General features: G+C 41.5%; 2 protein-coding genes across 3 annotated transcripts in view; both read left to right on the top strand.

Annotated features, from left to right (window-relative positions):
* RAB3B (RAB3B, member RAS oncogene family) overlaps positions 1–2,617 on the top strand; it is a gene marked incomplete in the record, with an annotated part of 52,394 nt that extends 49,777 nt beyond the window's left edge. Inside the window, 1 exon segment of the mRNA XM_072419640.1 lies at positions 1,770–2,617. Coding sequence (XP_072275741.1) covers positions 1,770–1,957 — 188 coding nt within the window.
* A 7,954-nt stretch (positions 2,618–10,571) lies between these two features.
* NRDC (nardilysin convertase) overlaps positions 10,572–19,344 on the top strand; it is a 29,290-nt gene continuing 20,517 nt past the window's right edge. Inside the window, exons 1-3 of one of the 2 annotated variants that reach the window (XM_072419629.1) lie at positions 10,572–10,832; positions 16,200–16,464; positions 18,376–18,457. In XM_072419629.1, coding sequence (XP_072275730.1) covers positions 10,687–10,832; positions 16,200–16,464; positions 18,376–18,457 — 493 coding nt within the window. In that variant the 5' untranslated portion in view covers positions 10,572–10,686. Of the gene's footprint in view, positions 10,833–13,168; positions 14,317–16,199; positions 16,465–18,375; positions 18,458–19,344 lie in introns of those variants that run through there. The other variant, XM_072419630.1, reaches the window with a different exon arrangement.

Raw genomic sequence — 19,344 nt, 5'->3', positions numbered from 1 at the left:
ATGTGTTATGTTGATCAATAAATGTTTTACTCCATGGGGAAATTGTTTTTTAGCCTCAAAGTCCCTATTTTTTGATTATTAAAAAAAACATGTTTAGATCCAACTTAGATACTAAATAGGACATTTGCCCGATATGCATTGCACAATGAATATGCATTATGCTTACAAAGCAATCTTCTTCCTAATGGAAGAATTGTCCGTTCTGTTATCTGGTCAATTTTAAACCAAAAGGTGCAAGCCTGCATACTGCAGGGATGGGCTAGACCAGCTCACATGGTGGCTATACATGCCCTGCTGTGATTTATCATTCTTGTATGCCCTACACATGTCCCCGTTTTTTACTATCACCCTGCGGCTCCGATCAGCACTAGAGGACAATGGTAGCTAAATGGATTTGTAAAGAAGTTACAAGTACAGCATCAGCTGAAATTCAAGCTTCTCTTTGTTATACTTCCAGCTGATTGTGTGCATTGTAGTGTTGCTCTATAGAACATCCCTAGTCATCAGTCTACATTGTACACCTACTGTATAGCAAGCAGAGCCATCCCAGCTTCTGAACCAGACTGGATAGGGGAACATAACTACCCTCCATCCATCCCTGCTCGAACTTTACATGGTGCAGCCAAAATGATTTTAATAAGATTTTTATTTTTTAATCAGCATGTCACATTTAAGAATTCCATTTACAGTCAAACATGCAGATAACATCTTTGCCGTTTACTTAAGAAGAATCTGTCATAATTGGGCTTTTTTTTTAATCTGATTATTTATTCTTGTTAAAATTGAATGCTTATATTAGAATATTTATTAATAGATTAGTAATTTTTCTTTTGTGCTTGTACAGCACCAACATATTGCATAGTGTGTTACATGGCACTTGGAACCATTTACATAACTGTGTGCACCAAAGGAGCTTACACTCTGATGTCACTATTACATTAATGGAAGGCAGGTAATATATCAGTAAGTTGTTGGTTTGTGGGTGGAACTATCCAAGCTTGGGGATAACCCACACAAGCTTTAAAAGTATATACAACGCTATGGGTTCTATTTATAAAACAGGGAATCGGACATTCCCTCGTAAAAATTAATTACTGCCATTGAAACACATGGAACATTCCCATAAGGGGATGTTTGAGGGCAAGTTTGATTCCCTGGTGTATAAAAAGAGCCCTATGCAGACTGTTTGACTTGAAAGGATTTATTTATATTAGGTTTGACCCAAGAGTCACACATTTTCTAATTGGATGCAATTTAAAAAAATGTGGATCTTGGATGAAAATGTTTATAAATAAACCCCAACTTTACCTATGTGGTGGGAGGGAGTTTCACTTCCAGTAATAGAGTGAAAATGTAGTGAACATACAGTTTTAGGGTCCATTTACACCAGTCAGGTTCATTGTGATATATTGTGTTAAGGTAGCTCAATATTTAAATTCATCACATGGATAGTAAATCTGACCTGTTATGTGTCTACTAGTGTGGTGCCTTACTATGCCATGAAATATGAAAAGTCATTTAGGTGCCATTTATAAGTGCAGTGTACTAATGTATAACTGACACAGCTCAGTGGTGTAAATAGCTACTGAAAGATAAAGTCCAAAACCAGAAGTTATAGCAACTTTTAAATTTTTTTAAAAGTAATAGCAACTTAAAAAAATTTTTAACGAGTTGCATAACACTTGGCCACTGTAAGCAATCACACACACACAAATTAAAATTATCCTGTAATATTATTACTCTTTAATTGTACACTTTTATGCACGCAGGTTTTGAATTCTTTGAAGCCAGTGCCAAGGAGAACATTCAAGTGAAACAGGTTTTTGAACGACTCGTCGATATCATCTGCGACAAGATGTCCGAGAGTCTGGACAATGAGCATTCGGCAGCCAGCGGAGGCAAAAACATGCGTTTTACTGACTCCACACCTCCTATACAGCAGAAGTGTTCGTGTTAATTGAATTTCAACCACGTCTTGGACCAACCAAAACCCCTAAACCCCAATCCATGTTAACAATTCCTGGTAATATGTGGCACAGTGATCTACCACACCAATACTTAGAGAAGTATCCCCAGATACAAGGGCTGGGATCTGATTCTAAAGCCGCAGCAGAATATCAATCCATAGAAATTAGTTACAGACCCATGTGTGCAGGACAAAGATAATCCCAATAGGTCAATTTTTTTGGATTAAAATAAGCAAGGGCAACCTGAAATATACATCCCATCGATCCCAATACATGATGGTTTACCAAAGGTGGGCATGGTCCCTCCACATATCTGGGGTATAACTTTCGGTGGTTTAATGCATCCAATTTATTCCCCAAGAAGTATGCATCAGCTGTTCATCTGTCGGTGATCTATCAGCCAGCTGTACATGCTGAATCTTGAAGGTAGCAACATGCCCTTACCCATTTACAGTGACAAAAGTCTTACCTGTGTGTGAATTGTGATAGTCTTTGTTCTTAAACTTGCATTTTTATTACTGTTGTTTAAATCTTTGTGTCTTCAAATGTGTTTGCAGGTATTTTTTAATGTTCTAGAAATGTACATATATAAATAATATTTTGATGTTAATTCTACAGATATGGCCATTAAAGTCATTCTTTGTTAGGAATGAATTTCAGTTTGTATTTTTTAATTTCTGAATGCCATTGCAACATATGTTTAAAGTAACCAGCTCAAAAATACAAAAAAAAAAATCTGTGTAAATCATTGCAGGAAAAAATGTATGCCGGAGACCAATCCCACTACAGTTGTGCACTGCATTATCCAAAATGCACAGGAATTGCATAAGGCAGCACAATACACCAAAAGTCTCAGAAATTAAGTGCATGTTGCTGGTAAGACATGTTTGGTGTGCTATTAGGAATAAATAGCAACCCAAGTGAGGTCCTAAAAACGTATGTATTGATGCGATGTACTAGTGCAGGGGTCAGCAACCTTTACTCTCAAAAGAGCCTCCTCTTCCACTAAAGAAAAATAGTCTGGAGCCGCAAAACATAACACAGTTTATAAACTTTTTAAAAGTTTTAATATTTTTTTAATTTTACCTGTTACAACAAGTGTGCATGTGTAGGCCTACTTTGAAATAAATTAAACACTGAACTATGCCCCTAGAAGCCTCCAGCTTCTAACCTATCATCCTGTTACATTAGAAGCTGGAGGCTTCTAACGTAACAGGGTAGATTTTTTTGATGGGCAGAGTTCTTTATGTTCTGACGATGCCTTAGCGATTCAATTGTAGGTGGTGTTAGCCACAGGTAGCCCTCATTTGCAGCTTTAATTTTGTTCACCTGTACTCCCCAATCTTGAGTAATTGGGGTTCAGGTGCTAAAAGCCTCCAGCAATGTGTAACAGGGTAGAATATTTTGATGGGCAGAGTTCTTTATTTTCTGACGATGCCTTAGCGATTCAATTGTAGGTGGTGTTAGCCATAAGTGTCCCCCACTTGCACCTCTATTTTGGTCACCTGTACCGCCTCCCCCCCGTTCCAGAGAAATTGGGGTTCAGATGCTAGATGCTTCCAGCAATGTGTAACAGGGTAAATTTTTTTGATAGGCAGAGTTTTTATGAATTTTTAGGAGGTGTTAGCCACAGGTATCCCGTACTTGCACCTCAAATTTTTTTCACCTGTACCCCCGTTTCCAGATAAATTGGGGTTTAGGTGCTAGAAGCCTCCAACAATGTGTAACAGGGTAGGGTTTTTTTTGATGGGTGGAGTTTTTAGGAGGTGTTAGCCACAGGTGTCCCCCACTTGCACCTCTAATTTTGTTCACCTGTACCCCCTTCCTGTTCCAGAGAAATTGGGGTTCAGGTGCCTCCAGCAATGTGTAACCATAGATTTTTTTGATGGGCAGAGTTCTTTATGTTCTGATGATAGCCTAACAATTAAATTTTAGGGGGTGTTAGTCACAGGTGTCCCCCACTTGCACCTACATTTTTGGTTTTGTACATCTCCCCATTCCAGAGGAATTGGGGTTCAAAGGAGGGGGATGTCATTGTACACACCCATTTGTACACGCCCCGTGGTAGATTTATTTCACTGGTAGATTTTTTTCATTAGAACACCGGATAGGGAATCCCCCCTCCTCCGCAGTGTCTTGGGAGGAAGGGGATCCCCCATCAGAGATCTCCCCGCGGCAGCCGAAGGGAGCCACAACAAGGAGGCTGAAGAGCCGCATGCGGCTCCGGAGCCGCAGGTTGCAGACCCCTGTACTAGTGGGAATGCACCCTCTCCTAAACAACCAGCTGTCTGTATTGTGTAGACAAATTAGGGGAGGGGTGGAGGAGCTAGACCAACACATACTTCAATTATACACTTCCTAGAAAAGTGGGTAGTCATGACATGCAATGAAGGAAAGAGCTATGTTAGGGAACTGGCCTGTCTTGGAGAAGTCAAGGCACATTGCAAGGTAAAAAAAATAATTTTAAAGTAAAACAATGCAAGCAAACACTTAAAATTGCAAGCAGTTTCTTTTTTATCCCAGAAGGGACAGACTGTCACTTCTTTATAAAACCTATATATATATATATATATATATATACCCGTTCACAATCTTTTTCTTAAAGTGCTTGGTTGCAATTTTTTCACTCCGATGAAGGCACCTCCATCTTCACCCAGTCTTTCCTGAGTGTTTGATCCCCTGGGCTGCACATGCACAGCTCAGTGTAGGTTGCTGGGATGAATAAACTCTCACATGTATGCACAGAAGTTTCATCATTCTGGCCTGGCCAGTTAAATGGCAGAAGACACCTAGAAGAAGACTAGGTAAAGATGATGGTGCCCACAATGGAGTGAGGACAGGTGAATGTAATTGAAAAAATCAGGCAGGTAAATTTCAGTAAGGACATGTGTGGTCACATTTTTTTTTTTACTTAAAAGGTTTGGTTCATGATTAAATTACTTGGTATTTCTGCAGTTTGACCTGCATTTTAGAGACAAGGGAGCAAGCTCATAAGTTGTTAGTTTGTTGTGCATATAGAATACATGGGTCACGCGCTGATAATGTTCACGTAGAAGGAAGTTCAAACAGCAATAAAAACATTATCAGAAGATTTTACCCTTCTCTTCTGCTAAAATATTTGCAGGTGGAAATTACACATTGTACTATAAAAGAAACAAATGGGACAAGATAATATACATTATTAATATTACACAGTATCTATATACCGCCAACATATTACGCAGCGCTGTCCATGTCATGTCACTAGCTGTCTCTCAAAGGGGCTCACAATCTAATGTCCTTACCATAGTCATATGTCATCAACACAATCTAAGGCCAATGTTGGGCGAAGCCAATTGCCTAACTGCATGTTTTTGGAATGTGGGAGGAAACCCACGCGGACACGAGGAGAATCTGCAAACTCCATGCAGATAGTGCCCTGGCCGATATTTAAACCTGGGACCTAGCGCTGCAAAGGCCAGAGTGCTAACCACTGGGCCACTGTGATCCGGGGGACTTGATCAGCTGAAATACATCTTTATTGGGCATATGTCTTCTACAGATCTATTAACCTAGAATCAGCAATTTGTTACTTCCTGCTGTGTTACTGTCTCTTGAGTTCAGCTTAATCTCATCTGATTAAAGTAATCCCTTCCTTATCCCCACAGAACAGCTAATCTGTTCTACGGTTATCTGTGTGATCACATTTCTCATAAAACATGGCATCTACAGGGGAACTACAATTTCCAGCATGCTCTGCCATCCACTTGTGATACAGAACCTTAAAGTACAAATATGGGGGAAGCCTTTGTTGTTTGCACAGTGCAGTTGGTCATTCTGGTCCTGGCATCTCTACTTTCTGCAAGATCAGTCGGTGACCTCTGTGTAGTAAAGTCAGGACCAGAAGCACTTGAGAAATAAAAGATCTAGTTTTGTATATTTCTTTAGATTCACTTAAAAATTGTTACTGGGAAATCAATCTTGGACATTTAGCAGTATACAGATTAGATAAAATGTTTCTGCCAAGACTGAATTGAAACATCTAAAACTGAACAAGACAAAATCCCAAAGCAATCATGATGATTAGTGTAAATTAAAAGTATTACGTTTGGAACAGAATTTTGCCTATTCTGTAGCTGTTCAGCTGTCTGACATCTTTTTATTTTTTTGTTAACGAATTGTGGTCCTGACAATTGCTCCACAGGAAATTCATGTAAATCAGTCCCATTATTAAGTACCGCTTCATCATATAGACACATGGCTTGCACTGTTATATTGGGGATGCTGAAAACTGTAATCTAAGATTCTTCTCCTTTTGGGTATCACATTGTCACACATGATTGACCCTACAATGGATCACAATCTGAGATGAGGGAAAATGATGGAATGCAGCATACAGGGCAATGAAATGGCTCCTGACTACCACTTTGTTTGAATACCTTACACCTGCCAGTGCTTTTGGTAAGCGTGGCAATGCAAGACTTAATTGGTTCCCCAAAAATTGTTATGGTTATGTCATCTACGGTTTGCAATACCATACTTTATAGAGTTCTTCTTGAATTAATATTTTTTGGACATGTGCCACATCTTTCCTTATTAAATTATGGTAGTTAGATAAAATTCTGAAGCAAACTGAAAACATAAACACATATTAAGAATACGACCAACTGATCCAAGGACAAATCTTTCATTTCCCTGGAAATCTTTGTCCTGTGACAAGGCCAGTTTATGTCCTAGATATTTAGAACATAAATACCAAGAATAATAAAGACAACCATGGGATATTTTTAAATGTGATTTGTACAGCAACAATAACGTTTACCAGGTCTTTAAAGGACCCCAACCGTATTTACATACACTCACCTAGGACAAATTTGGACTGTACATCAAGTACTTTAAACAGAAAGTCAAAAATGCTGGACCAAGTATGCTGGCCAGGGATAGAAGAGTACTACTACAAAATAGAATGCTGCACAAAGTCTAGTACTTATTTTTGTTGCATGACAATATTGCAGGGTTTTATGTCCAGAGGACTGCACAACATATACAAAGTATTCCATCACATGGCATAACTGGAGGAATTCAGGGTAAATTGTTTATTCCTGGCTCTAATTTGATGAGCTGTTAAGATTTGGGGTTTTTAAAACACCTTAACATTTGGGGTAGCATTCTATAGGTCCTTTGCTATAGTCCCTCTTTTTTAAACAATTATTAAACAGTATTTATAAAGCACCAACATCTTACCCAGTGCTGTATATTAAATAGGGGTTGCAAATGAGAGACAAGTACAGACAGTGACAAAAGAGGGGGAGAGGATCCTGCCCCGAAGAGCTTACAATCTAGGAGGTGGAGGAAGTAACACACAATAGGAGGGGAGATATGGAGTGGTGGGAAGTAGTGAGTGTTTTCAAAGATAGAAGAAGTTGGATAGACAAGTTTGAAAAGGGGTTTTGAGTCCTTTAAAATGAGCAGAAAGTAGAAGCAAGCCGAATAGGACGAGGAAGACCATTCCAGAGAGTTGGGGCAGCTCTAGAAAAGTCTTGTATCCGATTGTGTGATGAGGTTATGAGTGAGGAAGTCATTAGTAGGTCATTGGAGGAGCGGAGAGAGCTTGGGGAGTATTTTTTTATCAGGTCAGAAATGTAAGTGGGACAAGAACTGTGGAGGGATTTGAAGGCAAAGGATTTGATTCTAAGGTGAAATGGAAGCCAATGAAGAGAACTGCAACGAGATGCAGCAGAAGAGGAGCGGTGGGAAGGATGGATGAGTCTGGCTGCAGCATTCATAATAGATTGTAGAGGAGAGAGTCGGGTTAGTGGAATACCAGAGAAGAGGAGGGTACAGTAGTCCAGACGAGAGATGATAAGAGCGTGTACAAGGAGTTTGGTGGTCTCTGGGGACAGGCAGGGGTGGATTTTGGAGATGTTGCATAGGTGAAAGTGACAGGACCTGGAAATGTTCTGAATATGGGGGTAAATGAGAGGGCAGAATCGAAGGTGAAGGCAAGACAATGTGCCTGAGAGGAGAGTTAAATAACAGTGTTATAATCAGAAATATGTCGTGGAGATTTGAACTGGGAAAGATGATGGGTTCTGTCACGTGTAAATAATCCTTTCCTGTCCTGAAAGTGATTAATCTAATTTCCCTACACACTGTGACTTCCACACAACAAGAATTAGAAGCTGCGGTAGGTCCCTGGAGCTCAACTTATTTTCTTCTGATGGACTACAAGGATCATCCAGCCCACCACTCCTCATCTGTTTTATCTTTGCCCTCTCCTCCAGCTATTTCTTTTCTGTCATTTTATCATTTGGCATATGTGCTGATACAGTGTGAGAAAGGCAGTGCTGAGAGCAGAGAAATACCGTTTACTATTATACCGACATGGTGTATACTTCACAGAGACTTCTGCTAAACTTATACTCAATGCAGTCACAAAACAGATCCGTGTGTTATGGTACTACAGGGGTGTACCTCATAACCAAAATATAAAAAAGTTGTGGTTTGTGAATTATTGTGCTGTTGACGGAGGAGAACCGATAAGGAAGGTTGGTGCAAAATTGTTTGGGAACAGAGAGCGGTATCAGCCCAGGGGTTTGCCTGGAGTTCAGCAATAACATAAGCGAGAGTTGTATTGATTTCAGAAAACATACGAAATAAAGTGTTACTTGTACACTATAATGCACAGCATGCTTGCAGAGTATGAGAATCAAGTATTGAACTAAAGATACTCAGGGGATGCTGACATATGTAGGAGACTAAGCTGGAAGGGCAGTAGAGAAATCCAGTCCTCTATTGCAGTATTTCTCAATCAGGATTCTTCCAGAGGTTGCTGGGGGTTCCTTGGGAAATTTGTGCCTCTCAGGTCAGTTTAAATTAAACCAAAGATCTTGTTTGCAATCTGTAATGCTGACATTCTTCCTACTGGCCAGCAAGGTAAGAGGCATTCTTCCCACTGAGCAGCACACTAATGTACTGTAAGCTGTGGAGATAATAATTGTAGCAGGGGTTTCTCAAAGACTTGGAAGTTATTTCAAGGGGTTGCCCCATTTTGAAAGGTTGAGAAAAGCTTTCTCTAATACTGGCACTGACATCACCTCACCTTCCATTGGTCAGAGACTGGCAGAGAGTTTGAACAACTGGTCATAGACCTTTTGCAGCTCCTGTAATGAAATTTTAAGGGCTAAGATGACAAATTAACACGGTACAAGGTCAAGGTAATGAAATAAAAAAGTACAATGGGGCATTACATTGGATGATCGGCAGATTTGAGGAATAAAATGTACCGGCTAAAGTTCACCTTAAGATCCTCTTTATCTGGATTACATTCCTTAGTAGAATTGAAACAAATGGACATGGAAGATTCCCATGAGGGAATGTTTCAGGGGATGTCAGATTGCTTGTTTTATAAATAGACCCTCATGTGTTAAAGTGTACCTAACTCAGAATTTTCACTTTACATAAAAAGGTAGACAACCCTTAAAAGTAAAAAGTCCTTTTGTTTTTAAGTGCAACACCCTTTTTAAAAAAAAGGTTCAGCCAGGCCCCCTAAATTCTTGATCACCTAGTCAATCAAAAATGAATGGGAGCTCAGAGGCTCCTGGGATACCTACGTCACGCATCCCAGAAGGCTTTTGGCCGCTCTTTCTGCGCATGTCCAAGCATCTCAGGCATGTGCAGATGGAGCCCTTTCATCAATAGCGGAAAAAAGTTTATTCCTAATCTACGTCACCCAATCTCGTGCCTGCACAGTGTGAGTTCAGGTGACGTAGGATAAAGAACACGGAAGAAGAGAGGAGAAGACGACGGGCTCAGAACTGATACCAGGAGGACGCGGGACCCGATGGAAGAAACCCCTGGACAGACTGATCTGTAGGATTGAAGGTAAGTGTGACTTTATTGTTTTGGGTTTACTTCCACTTTAAGCATTAAAAAAAAAATAATGGTGCATCTGTTTCCTTATGCAAATGCTTAGAAATGTCCTAAAACTGGCAATTATCAATACAATCTGAGAAATGATCCGATAAACCCAAATACAATATTTATATTATATCTAATTGTATGTATGTATGTTCCACCATCACTAGGAAACGCATGGAGACATCAAGCAAACTTGCCATACATATGACTGAGACTCATGTGAGTGCACTGCTGATCTTTGGTCATTGGTCAGTGCTGTGGTATATGTCAGAGGTATATTTGCATCTATGTATGTATGTATGTATGTATTGCTCAGAACAGTGTGCCTTTTGCTTATATTTTTGCATTCTTTTTTTGGACTATATTATAGGACTGCAAAGAAAAAATACCCAGGAAACTCCGGGTAATCAGCTAGTACACTGATATATTTAATAAAACCCTCTGCAAATCATTATGTTAGGCGGTATCTATAATAGAATAAAGTAGAGGGGAGCTGTGCACTTTCTGTGCAGCCCCTACAAGCTTCATTTTCCCGCTGTCAGAGGAGCCATTCGGGCCAGACCCATCAGATCCACAATGAACGCAGCCAGGGCTCCATACACATTGCAGTCCTACAGAACCACGTGCACGCTACTTCCGCATTCACGTCACGTGATCACACACTGAACCCCGCCCTCGTTCGCTGTTGGCAGAGGCTGATCGAATCACGTGGGCTTTTCCTTTAGTCTCTCATTGGCCGAGACTTTCACTCCCCGGTACTGTGAGGCCTGGGACACCGGTTGGCGGAGAAGTGTGGTCACCGAGTCAACGACACAGAGACATGCCAGCCAGAAACCCTCACAAAGCCGCCTGTCCGTGCCCTGCCACCCACGGCGATAACACCGGGGGCCGAATGGACCTAGAGACAGAAGAGAATGCAGAGGACCTGGATATCATTAAATCTCCCAGCGACCCTAAGAAATACAGGTTAGTGTCTCACGTCACTGTTCCGGCCATTTTCTATGACGTCACTCGTTAATGGCCTCTCATGACGTCACTAATCTATTCCTGTCACTGTCTGACATCATTGACTTATGTCTGCACTGATTGTCTCCTATTTGTGTTCCCTGTGACATCACTGCTTGGTTCATGTTACCTCACATGACTGCGTGAGCTGGGCTTACTCTCTCTGACGTCATTCCTGTTCTTGCTGACGTCAAAGTTTGTATTCAGCAGTCTCAGCCATTGCTATATTTCTCTGGGACACTATAAGCATGCTCCTGATATCATAGTGTCTGCATTCCGCTGCCACACTCCTTCCTCTGCTCTCGCATCACCCCAAACCCTGACCCTGTGTGCCCTGTAGTGAGGGAAATACCAGGGCTGACCTCCTCCTAACAATACCCGGGACTCACATAACAAGTGTGGTGCCAACATGAATTACAATGAGTTCTGGATGTGCTGCAATGCAAGCGTCCAATCAGAAGCCATATAGCGGCGGCGTTGGTTTCAGCAATGTAAATAGAGTGATCGGGCCCTAATATTGGGAGAGCTGTGCGGGGCCACATCTAGGGCTCAGCATCAGAAAGCTTCAACTTCTATGGATCGTCCTAACAGCCGGAAATCTGTAGGAAGTATCACATCTGTGTCCAGTCACTAAAGGTTCCCATCCCATGTCTGCCTGATGATACCCATGGTGTGTGATGTCATCAGATCGTGTTATGATGCCATCTGACTGTGTTATGATGTCAGCACCCTACATTCCCGCACATTCCTTATGTTTGTGTTGTCCCGGCTTTCCACAATAGATTTGATGTCATCTGTTGGTATTCTGCTTACTTTTTTCCCTCTCGCTGTGACCACCCTTCTACTTCTCCCCCTGTCCCCTATCTCCACCTCCTGTCTTATCCCTCATCCCCACTTCACCCAGTCTTTCTCATTCTCTCCAATTTCTCCTCCCCCTGCTTATTCCCCCCCCCTTCTCTTAAGCTGCATACACACTTTCAATAATTATCATTGGAAACGAACGACCGATCGGCCGAAAATCGTTCACAAAAAAGGTGACCAATGACACCGACGAACGAAGTAGGATCCTGGTAGTAAATTCATTTAAAACCATTACAGCCGGTGCCTGACAATTAGAACCTGTTAGTTTAGTGGAAGTTTATTCTCCTTGGCTGCCAGGACTTTATATATATATTTTGCTGTCCATATATTATATATATATATATATATTGTGCTGCTCAATGCTGCATCATTTTACCAACCCTTGTCATCTTCTTTCTGTCCTGAAGTCACCCTTAGTTCTTCCTCAGAGGTTACTCCGCTCTCCTGTACCTGGCTCATGTATCCCTATGTTCCTTACCAAAACAGATATTACAGTTCTTTGTTGCACTTGTTTACAGGTAATCCCAGGGTTACATACGAGATAGAGATTGAATTTGTATGTAAGTCGGAACAGGTACATTATTTGAATAAATGCAATTAGGACAGATGTTTGTCTCAACATAATATTAGGCAGCGTGGTGTCAGATACTGTATAAAATGCTCACTGTGAGCTAATCACAAACAAAGCAAGAAAAAATGGAGCCTAGATATTCATTAACTTCTGGAGCAAGCTGTGTTTTGATACGTAAAAATAAACAACTGCAGAGTTTGTCTTGGTCATTAAGGAGTTACAGGAGCTTGCAGAAGAGCTCAGTCTCAGATGTGTTTAGCAAAAGCTTTCTTCTGCAAGTCATGCAAACCACCCCCTCGTCTGTATGGAGTAGTCTGTATGTCGGATGTCCCTAACTCGGGGACTACCTGTATATTTCTTTACCTTTCAGGGCTAGATCAAATAGCAGTGTTCTCCTGAGCTTCTTTTTGCCAGGCGCACCACCCAGCCGGGTGTTTTGGACTATATGCCTGCAGCTTTTTTACACCTAACTGAAAAAGCATTCTGGGGACAACACTGAATAGGATTTCATTTGTTACCTTTTAGGTAATAAAGCTGCAGCTGCTATGCACAGTGCACAGATGTAAACCCACACATTGCGGGCGGTGTGCCTATGCCATGGCACTGTGAGGACACGTGTTACAGGAGCTCTGTCTCCAGCCCACTTCTTCAGCAGACCAGGCATGATAGAATACACTGCAATCTTGTCTGGACAGATGCCAGGAAAGAGGAAGATGCCATCTGGGCTTCTGCTTGATTTTTCAGCCTACAGACCCGTCCTGAGACACCCAGTACATCTAAGATGTCGCCGACTCAAACGGCGTCCGGGAGCGCACAGGAAACATCCTTCCACAACCATAAGGAGCAAGGTGAGAGGAGGCAGACAGGGAGAATCTCTACCTCCCCCCTCCCAAAGCCCCTCTGTGCCTCCCAAAATGGCTCTGACTCCCAGAACTCAATAGAGCCGACTACCTCCCCGTGGTCACCTTTTGTTAGCAGCCAGCTAAATCAGGAAAGCAGGGGCTGCACTGCAACATCGGGCCCAGAGATGCAGCTCTCTCCCCTGCACAGCTCTCCTCCTCCTTCCTGCATAGCTCCAGTAGCTCTTAAAGATACAGCAGCCACTACACCAACATTACAAGGATCACAGATCGAACCAGTTTCTCATACAGTTGCTTTACCTCAGACTCCATCCACAGATCTCAATGCTATATTGTCTACATTATGCACAAAGGCTGATCTTGGGAACTTCGCAGCCAGTTTGAAACAGACTATACATAGGGAATTTGAAAAGATACGCCAACATATTACTGCCTTTGTTACCAGAGTCACGTCTATGGAGACTACTTCCACTACACCGGCGGCACGCATACAATCTATTGAAAACTCCCAAAAGGAATTACAAAGCTCAGTGCCTTCCCTAAAGGTGCAGGTTGAGGACCAAGAAAACCAAAACCGCCGCAATAACGTGTGAATTAAAGGCCTGCCAGAAGCAACCAGTGGGCCAGATCTTAAAGCTACAGTAACAGCTATACTCAAAATGCTTCTAGGGAAACCGCCCACGGCACAAATTGAAATTGACAAAGTGCACAGAGACCTACGTCCGAGAAGGCCTGAACCAGAAATGCCGCGCGATGTCATCTGTAGGATCCACTTTTATGTGGTAAAGGAAGAAGTGCTCAATCGAGCCTGGTCTCAGGGGACTTTAGATTTTGATGGTGCACAGATAACTGTTCTGCCTGACCTATGCAGCTCCACTCTACAAAAGAGAAGGCTCCTACGTCCTCTTCTTGATCAGATCAGACAGAGCAACGCAACCTACAAATAGCGTCACCCCTTTCATTTGCTGATACGCAAAGGTGGAGCGATTTTCACGCTACGCACTCATGACCAACTACCTGAACTTTTCCGCTTCCTGAACGTGACACCAAATGAAGACCCCGACTGGCTGGAGCTTCCACACAGACTGGTAAACTCCAGACCACTCCCCCAGCGTGTAAGAAGACGATGGCAGCAATCACCCTCTCAAACCAGGTACCAGCCAAGTCACCCAGCAGGAAAGGATGAGGACTGATCCGAATGCTTTGTCTTATACGACTCAGGACCTTCATTATGGTTATCCCCACAGAAATGTTTTATATTCCCTTACTCCTGTGGAGTGCACCTATGCACTCACCATCAGCAAAAGGGCTGGGTATTACCCCTGACATTAATTGTTCTATGCTAGTATTTATCTTATTCTTAAAATTACTTATGAGAATATTCTAGATTATCCGGCGTAGCAGGGGATCCATGTCGCATACTTAGTTTACCTGTTGATATATCAACTGATTTTGGTGCTAGAGAATATTAGATCTCAGGTGAAGTTAACATGTTTTGAGGAGATTACTCTCAGTGGGTTCTCCCATCACCTGAGGATCAGGATCAAAGAGCTGAATATCCCAGAGAAGAGAACAGCCATATTGCGGGATTTACACAGGTAGAAAGCACAAGTGGCGTTTCGGCAAGAGACCCACTTCCGATGTGACAGAATCGCTGTGCTAAAAGACCACAATTACCAATGGGTATATCATAGTACTGCCACAGATACCAAAGCTAGGGGAGCGAGCATCCTAATTTCTAAGAGGGCTATCTGGCAATTCAAAGAGAGTTGGTGTGACGTGGAGGGCAGGCTTTTATTTATTAAGGGTCATCTTGATACTAAACTTGTGACTCCAGCAGCCATATACACACCAAACATTAATAAATTTAAATTTTTGCAGACCTCGCTCCTTAAGTTGTCAGAGTTTTCTGCAGGTGATCTGATTCTGTAGACTACTCCATGAATACCAGCTATGCAATATCTGGCATATTCATCACCCGTCTACCCAAGATTTTACTTATTATTCTGCAGTACATCAGGTGTACTCATGAATACATATGCTCTTAATCCGCCATGCTGATCCACCTCTATGTGAGGATTCTGGTATAAACAACAGTACATTCGCGGAACATGCCCCTATTCACTTACTCGAGTACGCCAAGTGGAGACAAATTTTGATGTCTATTGTTGGACCCGGTGGTTATCGCTGACCTAACCTCACAACTATCACTGTATTTCAATATCAGTAGAGCCCTAGAATCTCGCCCAGTGACGATATGGGCAGCGTAGAAGCCGTTTATCTGCAGTACTCTAATTTAACATGGAGCTCACATTAAACATTAGAAAAAAGCCCAAAAAAAATTATTGCAGGAAATACACAAACTAGAATAGACTCCTAAGCGGACTACACCCAGAGAACTCGAGCTAGAACTGCAACAAACTAGGGAACAGCTTAAAACCCTATGCTACGCCAATGCCAAAGCTAAACTAAATAAATACCGCTACTCTTTTTAATTCGGCAATAAATGTAGCAGAAGTCTAGCCAATGCTCTCCACACTCAAAGGGCCAGAATGTATGCCCCAAATAACATTATATTACGGGAGGTATACATCATACCCCAAGAAAATATCTAATGTTTTTGGGGAATTCTATGACCGCCCTTACAATTTGAAACCACAGACTGAGTCACCTGTAGACCGTCCCCATGTAGACGCAATACGTTCATATCTGGCCTCTTCGGATATGCCATTCATACCCGCCCCTAATATGGTAAGAAACCTAAAAAGCCTATTTCAGCAGGGCTTTCCTGGGCAGTGAAAGCATCATTCAAAGGAATACTACCTTTATTTGAGCACCCACTTTGTGGAGGTCTTCAATGAATTGACTCCCCAGTGCTCAAAGATATGGGTGGAATAGGTAGATCTTTGCTTTTATGTCTCCCCCTTAAAAATCATTTATTAATATAAGCAGAATGCAGTATCTCCCGGGAACTACTCAACAATGACAACCAACAGCATTGTGTACATAAACTGACCCGATTGTGATCTCTTCCAGGTTTATACAGCTCGAGAGTGGCCTTAGGGTTCTGCTAATCTCTGATATGGCAGCCGCCGGTCAAACTGGTTCCGATTCTTCTGATGATGAAGAAGAAGAAGAAGATGATGATGATGATGACGATGAAGATGACGAAGAAGATGACTCTGAGGAAGACAGTGAGGAAGAAGAAGAATCTGATGAAGAGGAGGAAGAAGAAGAGGATGAACATGAAGAATCAGACAGCATGCATTCGAGAGAAAAGAAAGGCTGTACAGAAAAGCTGGTAAGGTTCTTTTATATGTCACTGGTGCAGTGCTCAACCCAGGAATTTTTTTAAGCCGGGTGGGAAGAAATTGTAGGTGGGTGGCATCCCCTTTATTGTGACCCAACTCTTCAGTAGCCACATAAAAACAGCCGGGTGGTTACTGAGAAGTGCCGGGTGGTGCGCCCAGCTAAAAGGGGCTGGGAAGAACACTGTGGTGATTTGTTTATATATGGAAAGGTCTGAGAGGAAATCGGGGGCTCCATTGAAAGACAAGTTATCGGCAATATATTACATTTTCAGGTTTAGATATACTTAAATCAAGTCAACATGGAAAGTGTTGAAACAAATGTGGACTTTCAAAAACCTGTAGTTACTAGTTTCCAGCTGAATGTTACTAGCTATCACTAGTTGTATGTGATTATACTATTCTTACAAAGCACTATGGGATATTGAACTGATAGTGTGTCCATCTGTATGATATTCTGCAGTTGTCCTCCAATTGGCTGACATACCTGGCTAAGCTAGCCTTTCTCTACGTTTTTAACATGGGGGGAACCCCTTGAAATAACTTTTTCAGTTCTTGTGGAAACCATTGCTATAATTACTATGTCCACAACTCATAGTATCTTAGTGTGGTGGTCAGTGGGAAGAATGCATTTCGCATTGCTGACCAGGGGAAAGACTCTACACCTACAGATAGCCAAAAAGATGATTGGTGTCACTTAAACTGATCCTGGAGGAAGTAAAATATATGGAGTCCATTGAATGAAAGACCAGCCTGTGTATTATGACTTTACCTTTGTACAAGTTGGCACTAAACTTCCGTAGTGATAATCCTCTACCCTATCTAGGTTCCAGAGTTTCACACTTGAATGGTAAGTGGTGGCATTAGGTGCCTAATTGATTAGCTGAAAAAAAAGTTCTATAGCGTGATAACATACAAGTGATTAAAATGTGTATATCAATTAAATAATTTTAAATGTGTTTATATCTGTAAATGTCTTGAATATGCGTTTGATAAAGCATTACAAAACGCCCAGCATTCAAACCTACTAATTTTTTATTACACACTCGCGTAAATTAAACCATCCTATTTAAATTTTCAGCGCCATACCACATAATAGTCCCAAAACGTCCGCTGCCAGCCGAGGTCTGAGTGACATGATGGGCAGCGCAAAGAATGCTGAGCTGATTCTGTCCATATTCTCTCTGTGCAGGAACACATATACAGGGATGACAATGCTACCGCTTTATTCAGGAATTACTTAGGCATTTAGGTTAAAAGTTCTGTTGAGGGTTTAATTGTACTTAAAAAATTTTAAGGTTTTTGTTGTCTTTGTCTTCATTGGGTAGATTTCTTGTGTGGTTGCCGAGACAAGGAGTGAGGGGAATCTTTGAGGACTGAGAAGAAATAAAAAAAACATGCTGGTTTTCCCCTCGCTGATCAGTCTCCGCTCACTGGTAATCCAGACTGCAATGAAAATATGACATTGGTTGTACGTTTTGGCTTTACATTCCCACTAAAGAATCACTTTGCCCCTTCAGGACATAAACCATGGTAAAACTCCAACACATCTTAAAGGCTTACACAGGCTTTGACTCCTAGATGAACAGAGGGTTGGATAGTTGAGGACCAGAAATAATAAGTCGCAAAGCATTCAGTTTTATATGTCTGCCCTAAGTCCTTCAGAGAAAAACTACCTTCCCTACCAAATCTACATTTTTTCCCAGACTGCAAAATTACTTAGAGTTTCAAAGGTGCAAAAATACTTAGAGTTTCAATCAATTGCTATTTTAAACAAAGTAAAAAAAAGAAAAGAAAGATAGGCTTTGAAATGGTATTGCTGGGCTCTTGGATTCAGATTTTGGTAGGGACACATCTTATAAGCATTGGTGAAACCTCTTGCTTTATTCTTCCTTTCATTTTAGTCTGCAGCTGCACTTTGCATTGGAGTAGGAAGTTTCAGTGATCCAGAGGACCTTCCAGGATTAGCGCACTTCTTGGAACATAGTGAGTATTGCGTGTTTCTTTACAGATTTCATGTTTTACATTAACGTTTAGCAGTGATTGATTGAATTAAATCAAACCAACCGGTGACCAATCTTGTTTTCTTGACATCATTTAATATATCAGTTAACAATAGCAAAACCAAACCCATCAATACTTCCCTGACCCTTCTCTGTCATGGGCGCAGCCATCTTCTCTCCTTTCCTTCTGTAACCCAATCTTTGGTCATCTTTATTGACTGGACCGGGTTGAAGTAACTGCTGCACAGGCATGCAGTAATTCATTGAGTCTTGGCATATGCTAGGGAAGCTGGGACTGACCTGACATGCGCAGCTCAGTGAAATTTGACAGCCAGGGTGGCAATCGGGCAAGATCGCATAGCCTGTACCTTTCTGCAATAACCACCTGCCTGAATCGCAAATTTTCAAAGTGTGACTTTAGTTCCACTTTAATTTACTAATAAGGTAATTATTATTATTATCCAGTATTTATATAATGCCGACATATTTTGCAGCGTTTTACAAAGTCCATGTCATGTCACTAGCTGTCCCTCAAAGAGGCCCACAATCTAATGTCCCTACCAGTCATATGTCATTAATACAGTTCAGTGTCAATTACCTTAACTGCATGTTTTTGGAATGTGGGAAGTAATGGGTGTACCCAGAGGAAACCCTGGGTCCTAGTGCTGCAAAGGTCAGAGACTTCTGAGCAACCATGCCATAATCGGGCATTTTACCTTTTGGAAGTGCATTGTACAAAAAAACAATTATTTTAAAGTTTGATACATGTATTTAAAGTTGTGACTGTTACTGTTTTTTGTATCTTTTTGGGAGTGAAAGCAACCATATCACTGGCCTAAAACTACAAGATGCCTAATACTTAACTTATCA

This window comes from Pyxicephalus adspersus, chromosome 8 (assembly GCF_032062135.1).
Source record: "Pyxicephalus adspersus chromosome 8, UCB_Pads_2.0, whole genome shotgun sequence".
Lineage (NCBI taxonomy): Eukaryota > Metazoa > Chordata > Amphibia > Anura > Pyxicephalidae > Pyxicephalus > Pyxicephalus adspersus.
Note: the sequence above shows the minus strand (reverse complement) of the source record. Positions and strands in the feature narration are given on the sequence as shown.